This window comes from Pithys albifrons, chromosome 17, assembly GCF_047495875.1.
Source record: "Pithys albifrons albifrons isolate INPA30051 chromosome 17, PitAlb_v1, whole genome shotgun sequence".
In the NCBI taxonomy this organism is placed as follows: Eukaryota; Metazoa; Chordata; class Aves; order Passeriformes; family Thamnophilidae; genus Pithys; species Pithys albifrons.
The window spans coordinates 4,462,022-4,485,388 of NC_092474.1; the positions used below are offsets into that span (position 1 = coordinate 4,462,022).

Here is a 23,367-nt window from a genome sequence, read left to right on the forward strand (position 1 = left end):
TTGAAGGTCAGAGGAGTAACTACAATCCACGCAGCAAAGGTGAAATGCACAGCTTAGCTATGCATGGAACTGTGAACAGCACTAATGAAACATCCAAGGGAACAGAGTATAGACCGAGTCAGTCCTTCCCACACTGAATTCTGACCTCACTGATGAATGCACAGCACCCAGGACTGTAAAAAGCCAATCCCAGGCTGAGTGAGCCTCTCACCTTGAGTGAATGAATAGCTCCTAGTTACACACTGTCACAGATGGCAAACAGGATCATAAGAACAGAAGCATTCAGCAGTCATTTCTAAAGACAGGGAATGATGTCCTGCACGCCACTGGGATCCTCTCCTCCCACTTGCACACTGCCTTCCCCCATTCCCACTGCACCTGGCAGTGTTCCATAGATGCTCACCAACTGCTGGAAGAGAATACCAACTCTGTGCAATCTGAATGGGGGAGAGGTGAAAAAGGGAAGGAGTGGAAGAGAGATGCAGAATTACTTTTTCATTCAAATGTGAAAATCCAGAGACAAGTAAGGGCAGAATAAATCCTTACATATTTAGTCTTCTCTGGAGCTTTTACACTAATCATTTAAGCCAACCCAACATCTTAAAAATCTACAGAATTATCCAAAGCCTTTCTGTTAAGCTAGTTCTAAGGATACAATCAGCTCCTCTCCAGCCCTGACATCACACAAAGCGACTCAGGCAGCAGTTAATAAATCTAAGCCCCTGTGACAGATTTCATCTTCCACGGAAAAAAAAAAGCTGGAGAGGAAACCAAAAAAATAAAAGGGGATCTGAGGAAAATCTATTCATTGATCAGGGGAAGGAGAGTACTAAATTCAGCTGGCAAACAGCAGCCTGGCAAAGGACCCATCGAGACCACTTCCGAGTGTACTGTCACAGCTTTGTCCTGTATCACACCACGGAACACAGGGAGAGGCACTGCAGGTTTTATATGCACCCATCCAGCACTATCCTGTGCAAACTCAGACTCAGTTTCTAAAATTCCTCAAAGCCAGAAGCACATCAAATGACTGGCTCCTCTGTATTTGGCACTTTTGTAGTGGAGAAATCCTCATGTTCCATAACAGTCAGTCTCACAGAGGGAGAGACGATCACTCTCTTTGCACTGATCTCTCTAAAACAACTTACAGTAATTCCAGGTCTTTAAAAAAAAATATTTAAAAGCCATAAAATAAGAGCAGCCATTCTCCTATGCCACAGAAGATTATATACAAACTGAAGCACAGACTTACTGGAGAGTGGAAGGGGTTAAAATCTGTAGAGAATGAGGAAAAAAACGGCTAAAAAGCACCACTACAGTTAATCTTAAAAACACTAATTTCACCCAATTTGTGCACTCAGAGGCATTCCGGTTTGAATTTCTTCCCTGAAACCAGATGTCTTCACTGATCATCAGAATGCACAGAGTACACCCTAATCAGCTTGAACTGGGCACAAGCTACAGTGGCTGCAGTGCATCTGAAGAAATTAGGGAATCTCAGAGAGGAAGCAGCTAAAAACATAACCTGTTACTCAGAAACACAGTTTCAGCATTGGAGTTGGGAAGGGGGGATGGAAAAGGACAACAGCAGTTATGAATCCTGAGAAGTGTCAGTCTGAACACAAGTGTGAAAATAAGTACATAATCAAGAGACAAAAAGCTTCACAGGGAATTAATGCTATCTGGTTGCTCTGTCATTGCATATAATGAAATAGATGTTATAATACTGAGACAGCGTGTTACAGAGACAGCTGTAATAATTAGAGCTTTAACAAGCTCTAACACAGAACTCTACAACATGGCAGTGTCACGATCATCTTCACTCTCAAGCTGTCCAGCTGAGAGGAGAGGTTGTGCTTGTATTAGCTTATATTAGCACAGCACTTATCTAGTTTCTAAAAGCAGAATTCAGACCTTCTGCCATGTGCTGACACCTGGCTGCTGTCCAAGCTCGTACTTCATTTAGCATGATCACACAAAAATGCACAGCTTAAGCAAAACTGGAGGGAGATGAGAAGACAGACGGTTGCCCATTACTGTCAGTTCAGTTCATGTGCCCACTTCTACAGCCTTCAGGAGACAAGAACCTGCCAGAAATCACAGCAGGAAAAAACAAGTTCACTAAATTCACCCAGTCAGGCTATTGAACCCTTACTGGGCAGTGCTCACTCTAGGCTAGGCTGAGTGCACTCTCACTCAGTGGCAGGTTATTCTACCTCCAATAGCCCTGGGTTTTATTAACCACAACATATTTGCATTATTAAATTTTCTTTTCCCTATATTCCCAAGAATGTGGGAATATAGTGGTAGACCAAAGCAGTAGAAGAATTAGCATTTAACTAGTTTGTGAGCCTCCAGCAGCTCTGTTCTCCACATTCCAGAAGTTCCCCATGCCAAGCCCAGGTACCTAAGAAACATGAATATGGTGATTTGTTCATGCCTTTGCATATTATGCACTAAGGATAATATGAGGAAAGTAATGAACAGACAACACAGCAGTCCATAAAAGAAAATGTGAATAAAAGATTGAGCAGGCAGGGTCATGTATTTCAGCAAAGTTTCCTACTAGTTTATTAATTAATTGAGACAGTTTTTCTGAAAGTTTATAGCAACAGGAGTTCTCATTATTCAACGTGAACACAATTTTACTGTTGAAGATCTCTACCCAGGAGGAAACATTTTTGATGTCAAGACAAAATAAAGGGATTGAAGGGAGGAAGAGAGATTAAGAAAAATACCTGCATCAAGGGGAGGAAATCTCTTCCCCTCTCAGCTCTCAGATTTATCTGACCTAATGGATAACAGTCCATGGAGGTATCACTCTGCAGTAGCCATTCCCTTAGAGATTCAGAAATGAGCAGGACCTACAAAGTACATACACTCCAACACCTCTTTCCATCAGGAATGGAAGGATAATAATAGTCAGGACTTAGAGTTTATCGTTCTTTTGACAGTCAGAAAGTAAGCTTGAAGTGAACTCCTTTCATCCAGTCCCACCCTTTCTCTCTGGCTCTGTCTAGTGCATGGGGGTAATTAAAGCATTTTACTACCTGACTGACAGCCCAGTGCCCCACGAGCTACAGGCTATTAAAGGGCATGCATATTGCAGAAGGAATGTAAACAGAGCCAGGGCAAAATAGTCAGCAATCACCTATATCAGCATTCCTACAAATCACGAAACACTCTGCAGAACTTCCTTTCCCTCCCTCCATTGATTTTTATATTAAAAATCAAACCCAGTGTGAAGTGAAAATAGACAAGACCACGAACGTTCTCATTTGGCTCTAAGCATTCAATTTGCCAACGCATTTTTGCTAAAATTCCTGCTTAGTCACGCCTGACACAATCTAGTCTTTTAGGCAAACATTCCCTCCATTCTCTGGGCTATGGCTGCCAGCCAGTTTTCAGTTGATGTACCCAGGGTTTTTCTGCTTGTGTCCAAGCACAGCGAGATCTCTTAAACCTGCTCTCACACAGCAGTTTTACCCCAGCACACGCTCTCCATTTAGAAACAAAGCATATGCATATTTATGTATAGGTAGGTCTTAATATGTGCATGTTAATTTAGAGATATCAAACAGCAAAATATCACATCCTCTAAGTCAGGCTGTACACAGGAAATGAAACCTGTATGTCCTGAAACAAATAAATCTTTCTGGAAACAGCCAACAGACATTATTCTTCACCCTGGAATTAAAGCTTTGTTGCAGGTTGATTTAAAGGAAAGACTTTCTCTCTGTGGAAAAATGCCAATAGAAAGACAATTATTTCTTAAACAAAACACAAACCCAAACAATTTTCGAGGCTTCTACAAAAGGAAAGTGAAAAAGAGAGACAGACACAAATCTTCTGACCAAATGTCAGGCTCAGAAATTGTATCACTGAACACACTGTTCAGTAGCATTTCCTTCTCAGCTGACTTCTTTAAAATCCAGTGAGATTTGTTTAAGATCACAGACAAGATTTTTATCAAACAAAAGGAGAAAAGATGCCCAACGTGTTGGTCAACAAACTGACCACCGTTCTCACTGCTCTGTCCTGCCTAATTGAACTACATACCCAGCCTTGATGCCAACAAGAAAGGAGGACATTTTTTTTTCCCCTGTTACCTCTTTGGCTGGTGGATGGCAAAGCAGCTTCCAAACAAGTTCTGCCACAGAGACAGATGGGAACAGGCAAACAAAGGCAGAAAGTTCAACAAGTCCAACTCGCAACCAGCTCTCAGAGATGTGAAGATGCAGCTCTGCTGCTCTTGGCAGATAGCAGGTAATTCCACTTGAGTCAATAAAAACTGGGAAGGAAATTCTCTACCCTTCAGGCCACCAGTCACCTCTTCTGCTCCCAGTACAATACAGCCATGCCTTGTTTCTCTCAGCACTCGGGAGAATCATTAGATCTCCGTTCTCTTCCTGTGCTATTCTTGGTTTCTGGTGCCTGAAGCTGCAAGCAGATAAAGTTTCCTCAAGTTGAAAGAGCACTGTGAGTGTCTCTGAACATTCAAACCTTTCTTCTGAGGGCAGCAAGTCCTCTCTTCAATTGTGCCTGCTCAAGGTTTTTCCAGAAATGCAGGAGAATAGCTTTTCCTCTGGAAAGTGTTAATTGTTCCCCAAAACATGATTAATTTCTGACTGATTGTTTTAAGATAGTTGGTCCGTTGCCTCAGCTCTAATTACATTTCTCATGTCAATTAATTAAAACCATGCTAAATGAAATGCCAGTTTTTATTTAAAGTTTAGGGGGAAAAAATCATGGGATACAATTAGATGTTACCAGACGTGATCTCAGCAGGTTTTCAATTATCCTATGTATAATAGGTCCCTAATTCAATACAAAGCTGTAATTAAGAATGTAATTAACTTGTGGCATTCTACTGATGTCATACACCACAAGAACACATAATAAGCTACAGTTTTTAGTGAAGAATCCTTAATGGATTGGTCTCTTTCACTGAGAATGAATTAGGTACATAAAAATAATTTACTATGGGAACTTGGCCAACATAATGGCCATATTTAAAGTAAAAACAAGCAAAGTATAAAACAAGAGCCAATAAACTCTGTCCTGTCCTGGACAGTCTGGCCAGGAACCAAATCTGCACCTGCTCCCTGTGGGCATGGAATTGGTGGAGTTAACCTTCAGAACTAAGTGAGAGTTCCTGGCTGTATCTTCACAGTTTTGAGAACAAGTCTAGAGCACAGTGTGCTCACACTTGTATCTCCTCATCACCTGGACATGGGCAGCCTGTCTGAGTAGGAAGAGCAGCAATTCAACTGCCTGCTGCTGTTTTGGTGATACACTGAGCTGCTCCATGTACAGCAGACAGAGCCAGCCCCATGTGCTCTGCAGAGCATCTTCCAGACTGGAATGCAGCAGAGCTCCAGGGCTCACTGTCTGCACTGAAATTCAGGATTTCAGTCTGGGTTTTATAGTACACCACAATGCAGCCAATCTCTGCTATCAGACCACTTACTGAACTTATGAGAAACCCTCCAGGTCACTTCTGCTTATTAAAGGAAGGCTTCTGAAACACAGACTGTGCTGCTGTGCCATCTAAATCAAAGATTTCTGTTCTCAGTCAAAAGTATTTGAACACCACTTTTTCCTTAGATTTTTTTTTTTAAATAGATGACATTTAACAGAGGGAAAAAGAAAATAATTTTCCTGAGGAAACCAAAACAGGGCCCAGAAACTCAGAACTACAAATAACTTGTCTGTGTTCACACAGTAAAAACAAAAGAACCTGAAAATATTTATTTTTCTTTCAAGTAAGCTCTATTGCAAGAAGGATATGAGGATAAAAGCCTGATTTATCAGCTAGAGAATCTCCTGCACTATAGTTTGCTGGTGATTGTGTAAGCAAACAGGTGAAAACAATCATGCAAGGCACCAACTGGCAAGTGTCTAGGAAGTGTCAAGGAACTCTACAGCCAATGAACAGACTTCAGTGAGATTTCAGAAGAGGACAGCTCTGTTTCTGTTTCTCTCTAAACTCTTAGTATTTTGCTTTCTTTAAAAAAAAATAATTGTGTGTGTCAACCCTATTTCTGCTACCTGCTGAAGGAAATGACCACTTTGACATTCAAAGAACAAAGCTTTATTCTTTAAGCAGACTATAAGGAACTACTTCATAGAACAGACAAAGTAATTCTCAAAACATTAACCACTACATTCAAAAAAAATCTGTAAATAGACTCTCTCAGCTTCACTGTCAATAGCTTAATTAGCAGGAATATTTATAAAGATCATAAATAAAGTTTGACTTCTGTAGTTCAAAGTCTAGAAAGAAGTTTAAATACAAACCTAAAAATATGCATCAGATCAAAAAAATATTGCAAGAACCTCTCTCAGTTTATCAATCCCACAGTTCAATATCACTCATTCCTGACCTTCAACATGCCCAGCTTTTTCTGCAAAGAGCTTTCAGGGGATTCTATAGCATCTGAAATCTGGTTGGGAAAAAAATAATCCTTCTGCATGCAGCAGTAAAGTGGGAAATGATAAACAGAACACTTTCATTAAATCTATGCATTTAACTCAAGTCATCCTTCAGCATTTCCTATAGTCGAGGAGGAAACAAGGATGCTTCCACAAAAAGTCAGCAGTCAGATCTCAGATGGCCTCAATGACTATCTAGTGTTGTTTTTCAGGCATAAAACTTGGTCCTTCTCTAAAACAAGGTAGTTCCTCAATAACATACTCCAGTTAGTAACTATAATCAGCTGAAAAGAATCCACTAACTGACCTGCTCAAAAGTAAGAATTATTGCAGGACAGCAGCATTAATTGAACAGTCCAATACCAAGACCATTAAACTCGGAAAGATCAAGCCTTGAGCTGCAGGTTCCACACCTGTGTTGCCACACAATTCCATTGAATCCCAACTTCTCAGGACATGCCTGTGAGAAACTGCTATCACTTTTCATGCAGGTGAAGTTACACAGGTGAGAGACAAAGCTTCATCACTTCTCTCTGTAGAATTTCTGCTGCTCCATCTCACCAGAAAGCTGATGAGAACCATCTTAGAAACGTGTCCCTGGACCAGATACTTCTAAAGCCACTCAGAGCACATACAGCAAGTCAAAGATGACTAATTTATAACAAAACAAGGCTTTGATATCCTTTTTTTCCTGCACTCTGTTGAGAGACCTAATGTAAAGAAGCCAAAAAAGCCACAGATTCTTTTTCCCGTGACCTCTATGGTTGGTAAATGTTCAAAACATGCACTATTCCAACCTGGTGGCATCTGGGTCCACCACCATCTCCTACAGGTCTGCCTGCTATTTCAACATCCTTCCATTGAACCCTTCACTTCCATTCTCTTTTCTTTCCCCACAACTTCATTCTCCTGTGCTGAACTGTCAGCTCATAAAATAGAAACACAATGACCTATTCCACACCAGGATATTAATAACCTGAATGTCACTAATATCTCATCTACCCACAGAGTTTTTTCCACTAAGCAGTTATTCCACACAGACACATTCAAAAATTGCCAGAGTTACCTCTCTTAGTTTTCTAAAATCTCATAAACCTGAACCAGATGTTTTCTGTACATATTTTGCTAATGCTATCAGTTTTTAATCAAAATGGATTGGACTGAATTCATGGTCTTAGTTAACAGCAAAGGTTCTTTGAATCTCAAGATGTCTCTTTCAGATCAAAGTGGCACAGAAAGAGTCTGAGTTTAAATTTATTCTCATGTATCCAGGGTCTTTCTTTGGGATTCTTACCCTTTTTCCACAGCTCAAGATGTTGGCACTTCATGAATCAATCTCAAAGGATATTAAAAGCAGCAGGAATAGCCTACAATGAGCCAGAAGGTTCCTTCACAAAAAAGAATGTTAAGTTTGCCAAGGAAAGCACTAAAAAAGTAATAAGGAAATCCATACTTAAACTTAATTCATCCTCACATACATATGCATTAAGATACAGACTTTAATGACAATTTATTCCTTCCAGAGTACTTCTCAGCAAGGCTGACAGAACAGACAGCTGCTCACCATTTCTTTATCATTATGTATAACCCCATGCAGCAATTCAAGACAGCATTTAAGTGTTGCACTGAATTATGAAAATTCTGATAAACTTTTTATGCAGCTTATCGTGGTACTATAGAGCACACTTCAAAAATATTAATACATTTACTTACACAACACTTTGCTGGAACAGAATTTTCCATGATTTTAAAAGGGTGAACTGCAGCACAGCAAAATTAGCAGCTACACTCTCAGAAGCATCTGCTAATACAGATGCTTAATTTAGAAAACCTGTGGCCTGATTTTCTGAAGAATTCAGTATTAGTGCAAGTTCTGATCAAATCTCTTGCTTATATTAGGGACAGCTATAAAAAAAAATGAAAGCACAACAAAAATGTGCCCTTTTTTTCCCAGGATAGTGCTAACTCTCTGGCAGGAATGCAAACAGAATATAAATCCTTCTACAGTCTTTGCTCCATCCATGAGACACAAGTTAACCTGCACACTTATCCAGCATGTCTGGCTACAGCAAGTGGAGATAAAAGAGGGATTCAGAAAATGGAGTCCTGAATGTCAAGGGAGGTTTCTGAGAGGGAGCATAAGATGCCCAGAACCAGATATTCTCTGCCTATCTTCCTTTTGTAGTCTGCATTTGGTTCATGAGAATAATCTTGTGGTCTTTGAAGGGCTATTAAAAATACATTCCACGATGCTGTCACCAACACAGAGTATGAAAAATAGTGACAGCCACAATATTCTCAAAAATGCTCAAGTTAGATGGAGATGTTCAACCCTCACTGAGCCTGTTACACCTACACACCTTCCAGCTCCTGTAACAAATGAAGCACAAGTCCAGAGACAATAAAGTCCTGGGATTTTTCCTAGGAAGTTGTCCCCATCCTGGGTACAAAATGAGACAGTAGGCCCAGAGAACCACCTGTCCTTAACCCTTATTATGCCCAGAGGTTGCTGCCTCCTCCTTTTCCACATGAGCAGAGGAAGGAGGCACTCGGAGCATGGGAGCAGCTCTGCAGTTTTTGCTCTGGAAACTGGGCCCAGGGTGGCTTATCACACCCAAGGAAATCCTTATGCTCTGGTATCCCAGATGGAGATTGCTCCCCAAAGACAACATTCTCACAATCATATTGCTGCCACCATCTCAATTCTGCATTAAGAATAGACTGAACCCAATTTTTGAGACTTGAAAGTCTGGCAACATTGAATAGATTTTTCAGGGAATTAGACCAAAAGCTTCAAAAATATTTTCATCCTCCTTTTTATGTGCCTTTTTTGTAATGCAGGGATGTGTTTGCAGGAGTTATCTGCAGTCATGAATCTTACTTAGTAAAAATGAATGCTAGCATTCATACATCATCATCACTTCAGAAAGAGAGATTAAGGAAAACACCATCTATCTTTGCCTCCAACAGTGAAAATCACAGGATTTAACCCAACTAGTGCTGCTCGTGGAAGTGATTCTAGCTGGCTACAAGTCAGGATTTCTAGCTGGCTACAAGTCAGGATTTCTAGCTTGCTTTGTGCTCAGAAACAACTGAACCACTTCACAGACTTTTCCAAATCAGTCAGAAAACATTCAGCATGAAAAATCTCAGCTAAAACTGTTACAGCTTGAGAAAGTCCCATTTTAAAAGGGTATTGTATTGAAAAGTGTTGAACAGTTTCTCTAGATGTGATTTGCTGATCAGGGATATCTGCCACTTTTCAGACAGAAAAATGTGTTTAAGCTCATTTTTAAACTACCAATTCAGGGGAAAAAAAACCCAAACCCAACCCAACCCTCAGTTTTACTGCACTTCCCTGACTTTTTTTCCAATATAACACCTATCCATTAGGAAATATCACATATGCAATGAATTACACCACAGTCCTTTCATCTCTAAGTGCTTTGAAACATCACTTAGTAAACCCACCAGAGTTTGTTTTTCCAATGAAAAAAGATTGCTTCACTAAATCTTCACATTATGAGTACACCATGTGGTTTGCATTTTCTCTTTCTTCAAAATAGTTTCCCAAAAGCTCACACTGCTTGATTTCATTTTCAGTTAAGAGGAGCTAAAAGCTGAAACGTGGTGAGACAAATTCAAAATTGTAAGGGGGGTGTGATGTGTGTATATTCATATTCACCCTGTGCTTCTTTTGTGCTATGTTGGCATAGAATTTACATTTCAATATAAATCCAAGTGTTTTCTTCAGTGTTTAATAGAAGTTAATAAAACCACAGGCTGGCAAACCCAACTTGCTTTCTAAGAAGGTGGAAGGTTGGATGACATAAATTAGAGTAATATTTGGCTAAAATCCTCCAAATAGAATACAGGTAACAAAGGGGAGCTTTCCAGCCCCATCCTTTAACATTTGATGTACAGAAATACTGACTTACTTCTCCAAGACTTTGTGGATGAAAGAATAAAGGTTCTGTTGGAGCCAAAGTATCACATGACTCATTGTTTCTTACTCTTCTGTGATCATTGAAACAGTGAGTAATTTAGGATGTAACTTCTATATTGAAGTCAGAGTTTGAATCTGTGCAAATGGGATTGATTAACAAAATGCTCTGATCACTTAACAGAAGCCACAGGCCCAAATAAGGCTATGTGGGTTGAATTAAGCTCATCTGTAATTACAATGCCATAATACCAACATCTGTGTACAGGTAAGCTGTTACTTCCACCACAAAGACACAGACAACACTCTCAGCTGAAACCCAGAGAGCAAATCCCCTCCCTCTAAAGCAACATCTGCATTTGGTCAGATGAATCACCCTCCTGAACAAAGACCATTAACTTGATCACCAGGAACAATAACTTGAGCAATTATATTGACACTCCAAAATTGAGTTTTAAACCCCAATTACCAGTAAGAACCAAACCACCCAAACTCTACAGTCTACCAACCAAAATATTGTCTTATCTTTCCACCCTCCCTGCCCATCAGTCAGCTGTATAGAGTGGAGAGAATACTGACACTCAGGAGTTCTCAGCATTAGGTGAAGACAGAAAGCATTACATGAACTATTATTTGATAAAGCCATAGATGAAATGAACAACTGCTCTGCTGACAAAACTTCAAACAAAAAATTCCACCAACACATTTGAGCTTCCCTCTGCCTCCAGAAACTGTGCAGGGCTGCTGAATGACACAGGGCAGAACAACTGAAAATTCTACTTACATACGGTTTCTTTAGGGGTAAAAACTAAAATAAGTAACCAAGGATAAATACATTTAAAATGCCTCTACTTGTAACAGGCAAATAATTTGGATTAAATGGACTTTAAATGAGTTGAACAAATGGACTCAGATGAATTGTTTTAAACATCCTCCCATGAAGGATGCTGAAATAGAACTATTTGAATTGCACCTATCACTTACAGACAGAGTAATTAGAAGAATTTACTGAACCTTTTCAACTCTGACAGGGTCTAGCAGTGCCAAATTACACCTGGCATCCAGAACAAACTCCCCTCCTCCAACAAAGGAATATGTAAATACTGAAAAAGAAGAATTCAGAGAAAACTACTTTGTCTGTGAATAACACCACAATTGTCCTCTGTACCAAATCCATTTCTGCTCATCAGAAGGGAAACTGCACAACAAAGCGATCAGGCTGGGGCCACTTTACCAAGCAACCATGGCTTGGATAAATATACAGAGCAATACACACATGGATCTAAACCCTGATGAATGGCAAGACTCCAAAGAAGTAACAAGAATGAGGATTTTCCTTGCAAATCACGTAGAGCATGATAGTGCCCAGGGAGCAAGATTTGCTTCATTACACAAGAGCCAGAACTTGATCAGCTAACAGTGTCTTGGCAGTTATTCTTGTGCTGGGTCTAACACTAAAATCTAATATTTAATTTCAGGGAAGTCCACAGTCATAAAATACTGACCTACAAAAAGTCAAGAGAAACTAAGGAGCACTAGTGACCCAAGGCTTCAAGCTGACACAGTCTTATTAAACGAGAAACAAAGGGAGGAGGTGCAGGAGCCACAAAGTGCAAAAAAAGGTCAGAATATTTCTGAAGTTTAAATGGGTTTGGACCATTGCTGAACTGATTTGATATACCAAGCTGAGTGATGCATTTCAGGGTCTAGATCAGGATCCAAAAGTTGAGAGGCACTCAGAGCTGTAGATTCAAGTCCAAATTTACACATCTGCGCCACTGACAACAGTGGATACTTCCCTCTCCTCAAATAAACAAAAATCAAATCAATATAAGTACTCTTCAAAGAAACTATTTGCATTTTGTGACTTTCCTGAACAATATTGCCTAAAGGCATGATTTTTACCTCAAACCAGTTCTGACATTACTGCACTACATGATCATGTTTAAATGTCATCTGATGATTCCTATTAAAGTGCCACAGTTTCATCACTACACCTAATTTAATTCTAAATGAATTTTCAAAACCAAGACTAAAGTTCAATGGAAGCCTGAAGCTTTGAGGACTTGTGAAGCTTTGAGCCTGAAATACAGTGATATCCAACTTTAATCCATGAAATAGCCAAGGCAACACCATGAATCTCTGGTTCTTTGAATAAGGGTTTAATGCAATAAAGACATTCCAGATGGACCTTGCACTGTAGGTGATTCCAGACCCACATTTGTCTTCCAAGCACCCTCCTTTCATCTCCAGACTGCTCACAGCACTCCAAAGGAAAAGAGAGAATATACTAATTCCATTATGTAACATACAATTAGAAAAATTCCTCCTACTGGTTTGCTGGCATTCCAAAGCACAACACATTAGCTTATGGAATCAATATTAAAATATGACTAATGAGCACCTGCAGTGAATTGCTGAGTACCATCATGTGATCCTGATCTTATATCCATGTGGGGTTATTCCTGGGTAAGAATGAAACAGCAATAATTCAAAGCAGTGTCTAATCAGCTGCAGATACTGCTGCTAAAAGAACTTGCAATTTAGCCCAAAGAAGAAAATATTTTTCCTATCCACAATATGATAACAAGAAGGTAATCAAGTGCTATAGTCATTCCCATTTTATGGATGAACAAATCAAATCTGAGAGGTTACCTAAGCATTCATGTCTGCACATACAGCTGGGGAGAGAATTACAGAATGAAAGGAACACTCACTTGCAATTCCTTGCTCTTCCCATGAAAGAAAACCTTTCCTGTTGAGATGAAATGACAAGAGGGCATGCTCAACAAATACATGGGAAGAGTGTTCCCTATTTCTGCATTCATTTGATAGACTTCTTTCTGAAATTGTCAGTGGGATAATTATGAACAACAGAAGCACAAAGGCACTTAAACACTACAAGCTCAATAGCATCTCATGAAAGGCTGGGTTTTGAGCACCTACAAAGCATGGAAAATACAACAAATAAAACACAATTTATTATTTTAATAGTGCACTTTATCATCTAGAAGACTAAGATTTGAAGATATGCAATAAAGACATACCAGGACAGACACAAGAGACCCAGTCAAGAATAATCCCCACTCATGCAGTGTCACAGCAGCTTTCCAGGAGGCACAGGCTTTACACTGAGGTTGGGCATGTGCAGCTCCCTTTGGCTGTTAGTGCCAGAGCCTGTCACAGAGCAACTCACTGAACAGGCATTTCATAGCACAGACACTGTCTCCAGAAAATACAGAGCCTGTTCTAGCTGTGCTCTCCCTCTGCTGCAAGACAAGGCCCAATCCCAACCTACAGCTACACACAAAGAGAAGCATCTTTTCCAACTAAATAGTCCAACACTGCACACATGGAGCCATGAAACACACCATTAAATTTCCCACCAAAGGAGCAAAGGAGATAAAGAAATCCTAGATTAAACTCATCCTGTGGAAAAAGTGGAAATGCAAGGAATAACAACACAAAGTTATTAGGAAGTATGACAAAGATCTAGTACAAATTGATCCTCTGCAAGATTTTACATAAATCTCTTGCAAAACTGAAACCCTCATGAGTTTTTTGGATGGTATAATTCATAAGTAGGTATCCATCCTCATTGAGGGGCAGCCAAATTCCCTCTTCCCTGATGTTCTGATCAGTGAAAATTAACAGCTATTGAGAAGTCAGTACTATATGACCTTCTCCACAGTAGTTATTTTTTCTATTTGCTACTCTTTATTTCGTGCCAGCAGAGTGATAGACCATTTGATTCTACAGAGCAAAATCAAACATTCTGGCACTTTCTACAGAGATATGAAATCAAAAAAGAAAAAACACCACCACACCAAGCTGTGCAAAATGAATCAGGTTTAAAAGAACAAAGATGGATAAGGTATAATGACTTTCTCCACCAGCACACACATACACAACCACCAAGAGGAGGGATGGCTGGAGATCAACAATTTGAATGGATGTTTGTATGGAACAAACAGGCTTTAACAGCCTGGTAAATACAGGCCACTGGTCTGTCAGGTTTCACACAAGTCTAATGGCATTGTACAACAACTGACAGAGTAATTCAGCTGCAGGTATCAAGAATTAAGATCATTAATTCAATCAGAAAGTAGGGTCTGACTCCATACCCACTGATGGCAAGAGGGAGGTTCCACCTGGTTACAACAGGCATTGGAGCAGGAGACACTACAAAAGGCCTGTGCCCACCTGTCCAACTCTATTTCTCCTCCATGTACAACACCCAACTACTCCTGGGAAACAGCCTGCTCTGACAGAAACCCAACATTCTCCAGCAGTTATGGACTTCTATACCCATCGTGTTCAAGCCTGAATCCCGTTTTCCATCGACACATGACCTAAATGCATATATGCTCCCCAATATTTCTGCTCTTTTTGTCACTCCAGTCCCAACCCCACCTTCTCCATATGTTCCCTTACACAACCTTCATCTTTCTTCCATGTTTCTCTCCCAAGACTGTCTTTCTACCAATCCTCATCCTCACTTCTTCCTCCACACCACCTTCCATAGTCACTCTTCCCTCAGCTAACTCGACTCCCTCTCCCACCAGTCCCCAAATGACTCTTGATCTTGTCAATGTTCAGACCACACTTTCCTGCACCATTCTCCTTTCTGAATTTCACTCCCCACCTTAAGCTCCAGCTTTGTCCTTTCTTTGTTCTAATTAAGCATTCTGTTCTTCCAGAAATCTCCTCTGCAGTGAGGGAAGAGGACAGAGCATGGACAGCAAAGGATGGACACTGTCCCTGCCCACACTATTCTGCTTTGCCCAGGCCAGACTTCTGCAGAGAACATGTGTAACTGCAAGGAGAGCAGAGCTCACCCTGACATGCCAAATGCCCAGTGCACAGCAATTTCCACAGATTTTAGCTGTAAGGACACATCAAGTCTCTCCCTGTCATAAGCAAAATTATTCTTTCAAGAGTTGCTAACTCGACATCCCATCAAATCCACCATGGACTGTTTCCTCAGCAATCTCACAAGTCTCCTCCTGGCATGTTTCATCAGGGTATCAGTGCTTCTCAAACAAGAGGTCAGAAGCTATTTTTAAACAAAGGAAAATCCAGAGCTCCCCCCCTCCAGCTCTGTTCTTGTAAACCACTGAACTCTTGGCTGAAGTTGTGGAAAAGAAAAAATGTATTCAATCTGAGGCAGATGCTCGGCAGGGAATATTTCAGCTGAAACAGTTAATGGTTGTGGAATTTGTAAGAAACTAAAACCAAAGTCTTTTAACAGCAATTCTAATAAGTGGTGCTACCAATCTTGTTTGTAATAATAGTTCAAGAAAACTCAGCCTTTGGGGTTGGTTTTATTGGGTTTTTTGGTTTGGGGTTTTTTTTTGAGGGGGTGGTGATGGTATGTGTTTGGTTTGAATTCAGGAAAAGTTTTATCTTAAGCATCAGAAAGTCCACTTTACCTGCAGGAGGAAATGGCAGTACATTCATGTAAGCCTCACAGATATTTGTTCTAAATGATAAAGAATTAGTAAAACGAAAAAAACCACCCAATTCAGAAATCAAAGCTCTGTCGTTTCCCGAGTGCCTCTTATGTTCTCTAACCTCTCAGTGTTTAATATCCTGCATTGGATATATAAGGTAAGCAACTCCCAGAACAATCTCTTTTTTTACTAGAGTATCCCACAGACAAATTAAAGCCACACCACTGCGAGGGCTGCAGGAACCCCCTTAGTTCTGCTGTCCCTTCCCCCAGTGGGTCCATCCTCTTTCTGGCTTATACCAGCAGTAAGTTGATCCCAAGGTGATACAAACTTACCCTTTATAAAAAACCCAAACCTGTATGTTAGTGCTTTATCTCCCTGAAGCAGCTTACAGAGGAATTAAAGGCACGCCAGGGTTGGCACAAAATGATGATTGCTCAGTTTGGGAGTGGGCAGAAACCTGGTAGCATCAATTTACATTGGCTCAAGCTGGTAAGGAGCAGCACCCTCAGGCAATACAGCTGGTTGGAAAATGGAATTTCCCAAGGACAGAAACATAACATTTTCAAGTTAACTTTCATTCTTAATCAGAAGCAAACAATTAAGTGGTTACATAAAGCTATAATGCTTTTCAAAATTCATTTGGAATGACAAATCTTTTCACTCCAGTTAGTTCATTTCTGTAATATCAAACCAATATTACAGAAAAAGACTATCAGTGTGCTCTATAGTAGCCATGCTATTATCAGTTTGTATCTGAATACATCCACTACAAGTCAAAATGATAACTTTATGTGAAATAGTTAACTTCACCACAAATACAGAATCATCTAAATAAATTTTGGATGCAAGTCCAATTTCAAAAGTAAATTGTTTTGTAAACTATATCAGTTTCAAAAATATTTTCAATCAAAAACTGCCCAGCTGAAAAATGTTATCAAGTAGAAAAATACAGCAGTTAACGAAGTAATACAACATTAATGTACTGGTGGATGAATTCCACCATCTGCACTCTGCGTGCTCATTGCAGTTAACGAGCAGAATCTCGTGGCCCAGCCCCTCTGTTGCATCAGCATCAGGGGATATCAGCTTACCTTTTATTTACTTAAGATTTCCTCCTTGGGCACAGAGAAGCTGACTTTTAAATGTGCTCAGGAGACTATTAAGTTGGGTTTTTTTCATCCTAAAGCATAACACTTTTTTCAAAGTCTTTTCTTTCATAAAGAAGCAACTTTCCCTGACTTTACCTTCTTAGTTACCTTCAAAGTTTTCACAGAAATGTCAAATTCCTAAGCACCCTTTTGGGGCTTAGTGTTTGCTTCATGGTATTGAAAAGGGCAAGTCACTTCCAGTCTCCCCTTATAGCAAGTTGGTGATTCCTGGTGTTAAAAAGAAATATACAACTAAAAGCACTGAAGGTGGAAATTTTTGCAGCAACAGCCAATAATGTCATTATGATAAAAATATTTAAAATTTCACATTGCACTTCTACAACTTACAGAAGCTTCATAACAATTGTAGAACAACATGAAAATATAATGTGAGAAGAAACATCTAACAAAAAGAAGTTTGACTTTACAAATGGCACGTGTAACTCAAGTGGATGGCAAAATCAGGTTAAATTCTTACAGCAGAACAGAATAGAAGTGTCCACTTAAGGAGGACTTGCCTAGATGTTTACATCTGTCAAGCTGCTAAAACTGCAGTTGTAAGAGAAGGCTTTTGATAATGACAGTGGAACTATGATTATCATGATCTCTGTTATTCAAGCAAAAAAAGTGCCAGAAAATGCTGTCTCCGAGCACAAAGTTACTGACCCAAGATGTCAGTGATGCAACAGTAAGACATTAGCACATTTCTTAAATGTAATGGCAAAGAACCACTTAGTCAAAATGTACTTCCCTAAAGAAAAGGTCTCTTAATTAACCAGTGCTGCAAAGATGCCAGTAATGTCAGTGATGAGGATGACACTTTGTATATGGGATTCGGGCTCAACAGATTAATATGCTTTAGACTAGCAAAGAAAACAGAAGAGTAGACTCACTGGGTCATTTCATTAGATACAGTGGAAAAGAAAAATGGTGACCTGAGGCTGTGTATTGACCCAAAAAAATGTGAACAAATAGATAAAGAGAGTGTATTTCCATTTGCTAACTAAAACAGACACAAGCACTACTGGACTGAAATTCTTTCCAAAGCTAGATGCATCCACAGGCTTTTACCAGATACCTCTAAGTGAGGAGACTGCAGAAGCAATGAACTTTCAATGCACCATTTGTCCGTGCCTGTTTCAAAGGGGTCACATCTGTCACTAGAGCCTGAGCCAGTCCACAGAACACAAAACAGTACAACTGCTTGAAGAGCTGAACACTGTGAAACTGTTTTGCCAGGGTACTGAGTCTGCAAGGAAGGCTGAATAAAATCTAAAGGACTCAGGCCTCGAAGAGCAAGTCAGGACAAGAGTTTGAACTAGACAAAAACAACTTTTCTGGCCAGAAAGTTATTGCTAATGACTATGAAGGACAGACAAGTCAAATTTCAGCCAAACACCTTATTGCATCAAAAATACTACCTGTATTTGTATTCCTGTGGTGTTTAGATACTAAACAAATCAAAAAGGTCCCACTGGACAAAGTGGCCAAACTGGGATCAAGTCTTTCACCAATCACAGTGGATAAGAGACAAAGAAGGAAATGACTAACAAGCAGCAAGACAGTGGTATTCCTGAGAGCAGAGAGCAGGTCCAGTTCCTGCTTCACAGCCTTCCTTTCACTGCCCTCTTTGGTACCAGATCTCCCTACTGTACAGTAAATGCCTCTTCAAACTGACAGACAAGTATTAAACCACCCACAACAAACATCCACTTTCTCTTAGATGCTCAGTTTAACTTTTTAACATCCCTATTAGAAGATGCTTTTAGATTACTGTCTTTACAGGCTAAAGTTTTCTCAACTTGTTGCCACTTCACATCTTTTACCACAATATGCTTTTTGTCTCTCTCAGAATAGCTGGGACCCATCTAGTGGAGCCTGCCAGATGTGAACTACTGCCAAAATCTGAGTGGCAGCACAAACTTGCATCCAGCTTATGAGTAAATTAAAGAGTTTACCAAAGCCTTGAAGAAAATCGTGATTCAGCACAGAAAATCTCTTGACACCTCTTTGATGGTGTGATCACGCTCTGAAGATTTCAGACTTTCATTTACTTCTTTGCATCTTGACTGCCCTAAAAAGGCATGACCTTAAGCACAGTTACAAACAACAGCTGAGAGATTTACTGCAAAGGGGCATTACCTTGAAAACTCTACCTAAGAAAGTTTGTATTCCAACACTTCAGGCAAATTTGCCATCATTCATAGAGTTTCAGGCTACTCCTTACAAGTCCCCTTTCCAGTGATGCTGGAAAGCTTTGTCAGTAGAGTTGAAACAGAAAACACAGAACTAAATCCCAATTCACAATAAAATCTTCCTCCTTTCATCTCAATAAATACAGTTTATCAATACTTACTAATATTTGGCTTTTAAGTATAACGTTTTGCTGTTTATTATTTTATCTCATACAGATATTTAGTTCAAGAGTCAGACATATTGATGCATTAGAAAAGTGATTAAAGGGATGACATTTTATATCCCAAAGTCAGGCATTTAGACACATGCTTGAATGACCAGTTGTAATACAACTGCTGGGTATTTTACAAGGTAAGTACAGTGCCTAATAAACTTTAGGATCTACTACCAAATATGAAAACAAACTAAATTGGAATATTAATAGCACTATCACCATTTTGAAAGTGTTACATCCAGAAGAGAGATTAGCCACTAATAAAAACTCCATGCAGCTATAATTTAGCATAATGCAAGTTCCTGCTGTGTTCCTAGCTAGCACTAACATGATGAAATTAAGAAAAAAAATGAAAATTTAGGAAGTTTTCCATAACAGTAGGGTATGCCAGGCTACCGAACTTTCAAAATAAGATATAAAACCCCCCTCACTGCTTGATTAATTTAAAATTAGAATGAAACAATATTCAAAATGAAGAGCCTCAGTTTCCACTGCAGTGTAATTAAAACAAGGACAGTATAAAGAAGAACAGAACCATGGCAGGTGCTGTACCAACCTATGGATGAACAGCTGTGTTGGCATTTCTGTTCAAACACTACTTCAGTACCCAACATTCTGGTAACTTTATGCCTCTTTCACATCTGCTCCTGTTCGGTAGTTCCTTGCACATATATATTCTTTGTGCAAAGGAATCCATCCTCTAGCTGTGCATCCTTAAACATTTTTTAGGGCTTACTGGGTCCTATACTTCTAATTTCTATGATTCTTCTTCTAGTTCACAGCTAGTGAGAAACTGAGAGTTCCCAGTTATCTATGCATTGTACAGTAAAGTAAATCTGTACATTTGTGTTCACATTTATTCTCCGATTCAAGCGATTAAAATAAATAAATAAATCTTACTTCAAGCTCGTGAATACCTCCTATAGGCTATAAAGAGGCTTAAGCACATGCATTAGCACTTTGCTGAAAAGAGGTCATTTCCTGAAAGGAATATATATACACTTGGGATTTACTTATGTAAATACGATTTCACACACATACACTCCACCAGGGAACAGGCATCCAATAATTGGTATGTAAAACATGTGCTTGTACCTAAATGCAAGAGCACTTTTGCACACTGACTTTTATACATCCTGGTCTGACTAGAGGCATGGCTTAAATTAAATGCCAAGCTTCTTGCTTCAGTTTGAATGAATTAACATTATTGGCCAGATAATAACCCCAGCATAATGGCACACTGACGCCTAAGGCAACAGGATCAGGAGAATTTTCTTAGAAATTCAAGCCTGATAGGAGATGCTAATGAGTTTAGAGAAGTAAATATAGCTTTTTAAATAGCAAACGACAACTTGTCTATAACAGTAGGTTTCTCAGCACATTTACAAACGTTTTCACTTTCGAGCTATAAAGTGACTTTCATTTAGTTGGACTTCAGCTCTCAAGAACAATCACTATCCTCAAACATCAACAAAGACAGTGCAAATACTGGAGGGGAGCGCAAATGAAATGCTCATTAAGGCCTCACAAGGAAACTATACAAACACCTTATTAAATAAGTTTAATTAACTGGCTCTTTTCTATATCATACAGTGCCCAGCAACGCTGAGAGGCAGATTCCCTGCTCAGAAGCTCTGCTTTTCTTCCCTGAAGGAAAGTAATATTTTCTCTTTTATTCTCACAGAGCACAGCCCCAAAGCCCCCAGCAGCAGCTGCTGGCAGGGGCACCACTCCTGACTTCAAGTGGGGCAGTCAGTGCTGACCCAGGTTCCAGATGGGAGAAACAGGTTAAGGAGGTTGGGTTGTTTATGAACTCTCACTGTAGCACTTTCTCCCACCTTTAAAAAGCAGCCTAACCTCCTATTTCTCTTCTACTGACATTTTCAGAAAGAAAACATTCAAATATTGGTGCCAAACTCATATATTAAGTCTAATGCAAACGCTTATTGGAGAGGATGCATTTGTGACTGTCAAAGCTGCCCCAGAAAATGACAGACTCTCTTTACAAACCTTAATCCCCTGCAACCTCTGAAGATGAGCACGAAGCTGATATAATTCTCACCTCCAGGCTACAGCAATCAAAACAGTAACCTGTATTTTGGATTTTTCACATCAGCACTTTCAGAGCATGTGAAGTCACCAGGATGTCCATTGATTTTAATGTACATTAAAATGACCGGCATTAAGAGGCCAGGCAATTTTCTGCCAAGTATTTTGTTTTCCCTGCCGACTGGGGTGGGAAAAGTCCCTTTATGAATTGCTACTGATTCCGCTCTTGCTTCACTCTTGAGATACTTCCGTATCTCTCACGGCTGCCTCTACAATCAACTACCCTGGGAGAGAGGTTGGCAGGACTGGACCAAACTAAACAATGAAGAGCCTTTTAGGAGTAATCTTCTTACGGCAGTCAAAGAGCACCACTAATACCAGCAGGATAAAAAGCAAAATTATTTTTTTATTCCTAGGAATGGCAACAACAGCAGGAATTACAGATAGCTTAATAAGTTTCCACCACCACGCCCCCCCCTCCCCTAAAAGGGGGAGAAGGGCTTATTTCAATAACACATCCACAGCCATCGTGGTCTGAGCAAGAAAACAAGAAGCACTGAGACACAGCAGTCACCTACTGTTCTGCACAGAAACCCCTATTGGGATCATGCACTATTTGCATCCCTGAATCACTTCAGAGATTTGCCTTTGTCAAAGGGACTCTCTGATCATAGAAGTTCAGGCATAAGAAAAAACAGCAGATCATTCAAACGACCTCTCTGGCTAAGCCAAACCTGGCTGCTCACTGTCCCTTTAATCAAGATAACAAGCACCTGGTGACAGGGCTTCTATCCAGGCTCTCGAGCTACCAGCGCACAACTCCAGTATCATTTAAAGGAGGCTATTCCTGAACACTGTAACTGTTCTGCTCTTAGAGCTTTCACTGTTCCCCAAATTCCGTTCCATGCTGGGACATCCCTTCCCACAGAGAAGCTCCTTTAACAAGACGCAGTAATTAAGATGCGTTTGTAAGATCATCGTCGTTCAGGAAGGGAGAAAGGAAACTTTCCCTGCTTCCCATGTTAGTCAAATGGAAGCTTGCATCGTTTCCCACCATTAAAATGAACAGCGGAGAGAGAATTGAGGGCGGGGGGGCAGCGAAATGTTAAAACAACAGAGGGAACAGCGGCAGCATTTAAAGGAAAAGGCACGGGGAAAGAGGAGGAAAGGGTATTTCAGTTCGCACGGCGGGCAACAAGACACTTCGCTCGGGAAGGAGTTGGAGCCGCCGCAGCCCGTGCGCGATCAACTGGTGCCTCCGCTCCGCTGCGAGCCGCGGCCGCCCCCCTTCCCCGCCGAACCCCCGCTTACCTCCGCAGAGCAGCGCTCCGAGCAGCAGCCTGGCAGCCCCCGCCATGCCGAGGGGCCGCGGGCAGGTCCCGGGGCAGGTCCCGGCGCGGCCCGGGGGGCTCCTCCGCCGCCGCCGTTAGCGCTGCGCTCCAGCCGCCCGCGCCATCGCCGCGCTCCGCCCGCAGCCCGCGCCCCGCAGCGCCGCCCGGCCCCGCCGTGCCGGCCCCGCCGCCCGCGCTACCCCCGGGCAGCGCCCATGGCCGAGGGTGCCCCGGCACCGCTGAGCGCTCCCCGGGCAAAACTTTTCCAAGGGCGGCGGAGGTGCGGGGGCTGGCGCGTCCCCGCGGCCGCTCGTCCGGCTGCGCTGCCCCGCTGGCCCCGAGCGCCCTCCGCCGCCTCCCCGCCTCGCTGAGGGGCCGCGGCCGCGCCGCGCTCAGACACTTTTGCCTCAGCCAAGGCAGGGAGGGAGGGATGGAGGGAGGGGGCACCGCCGAGCCCCACCCTCGGGGGGCGTGCGGAGACGGGCACAGAGGGAGCGATGGAGCGGGACGCGGCCCCGGCCCCGCGGGAGGAGCCGGGCGAGGTGACACCGGCTGGGAGCGCCGGGGCACGAAGGTATGAGGGGCTTCTGCCGAG

General features: G+C 41.2%; 1 protein-coding gene across 1 annotated transcript in view; it reads right to left on the reverse strand.

Moving 5' to 3' along the window:
• TMEM132C (transmembrane protein 132C) overlaps positions 1-23,116 on the reverse strand; it is a 201,316-nt gene extending 178,200 nt beyond the window's left edge. The window contains exon 1 of the mRNA XM_071572328.1: positions 22,753-23,116. Within this exon, the coding sequence (XP_071428429.1) occupies positions 22,753-22,798 (46 nt within the window). The 5' untranslated portion in view covers positions 22,799-23,116. The remainder of the gene's footprint in view (positions 1-22,752) is intronic.
• Positions 23,117-23,367: the final 251 nt, after the last annotated feature.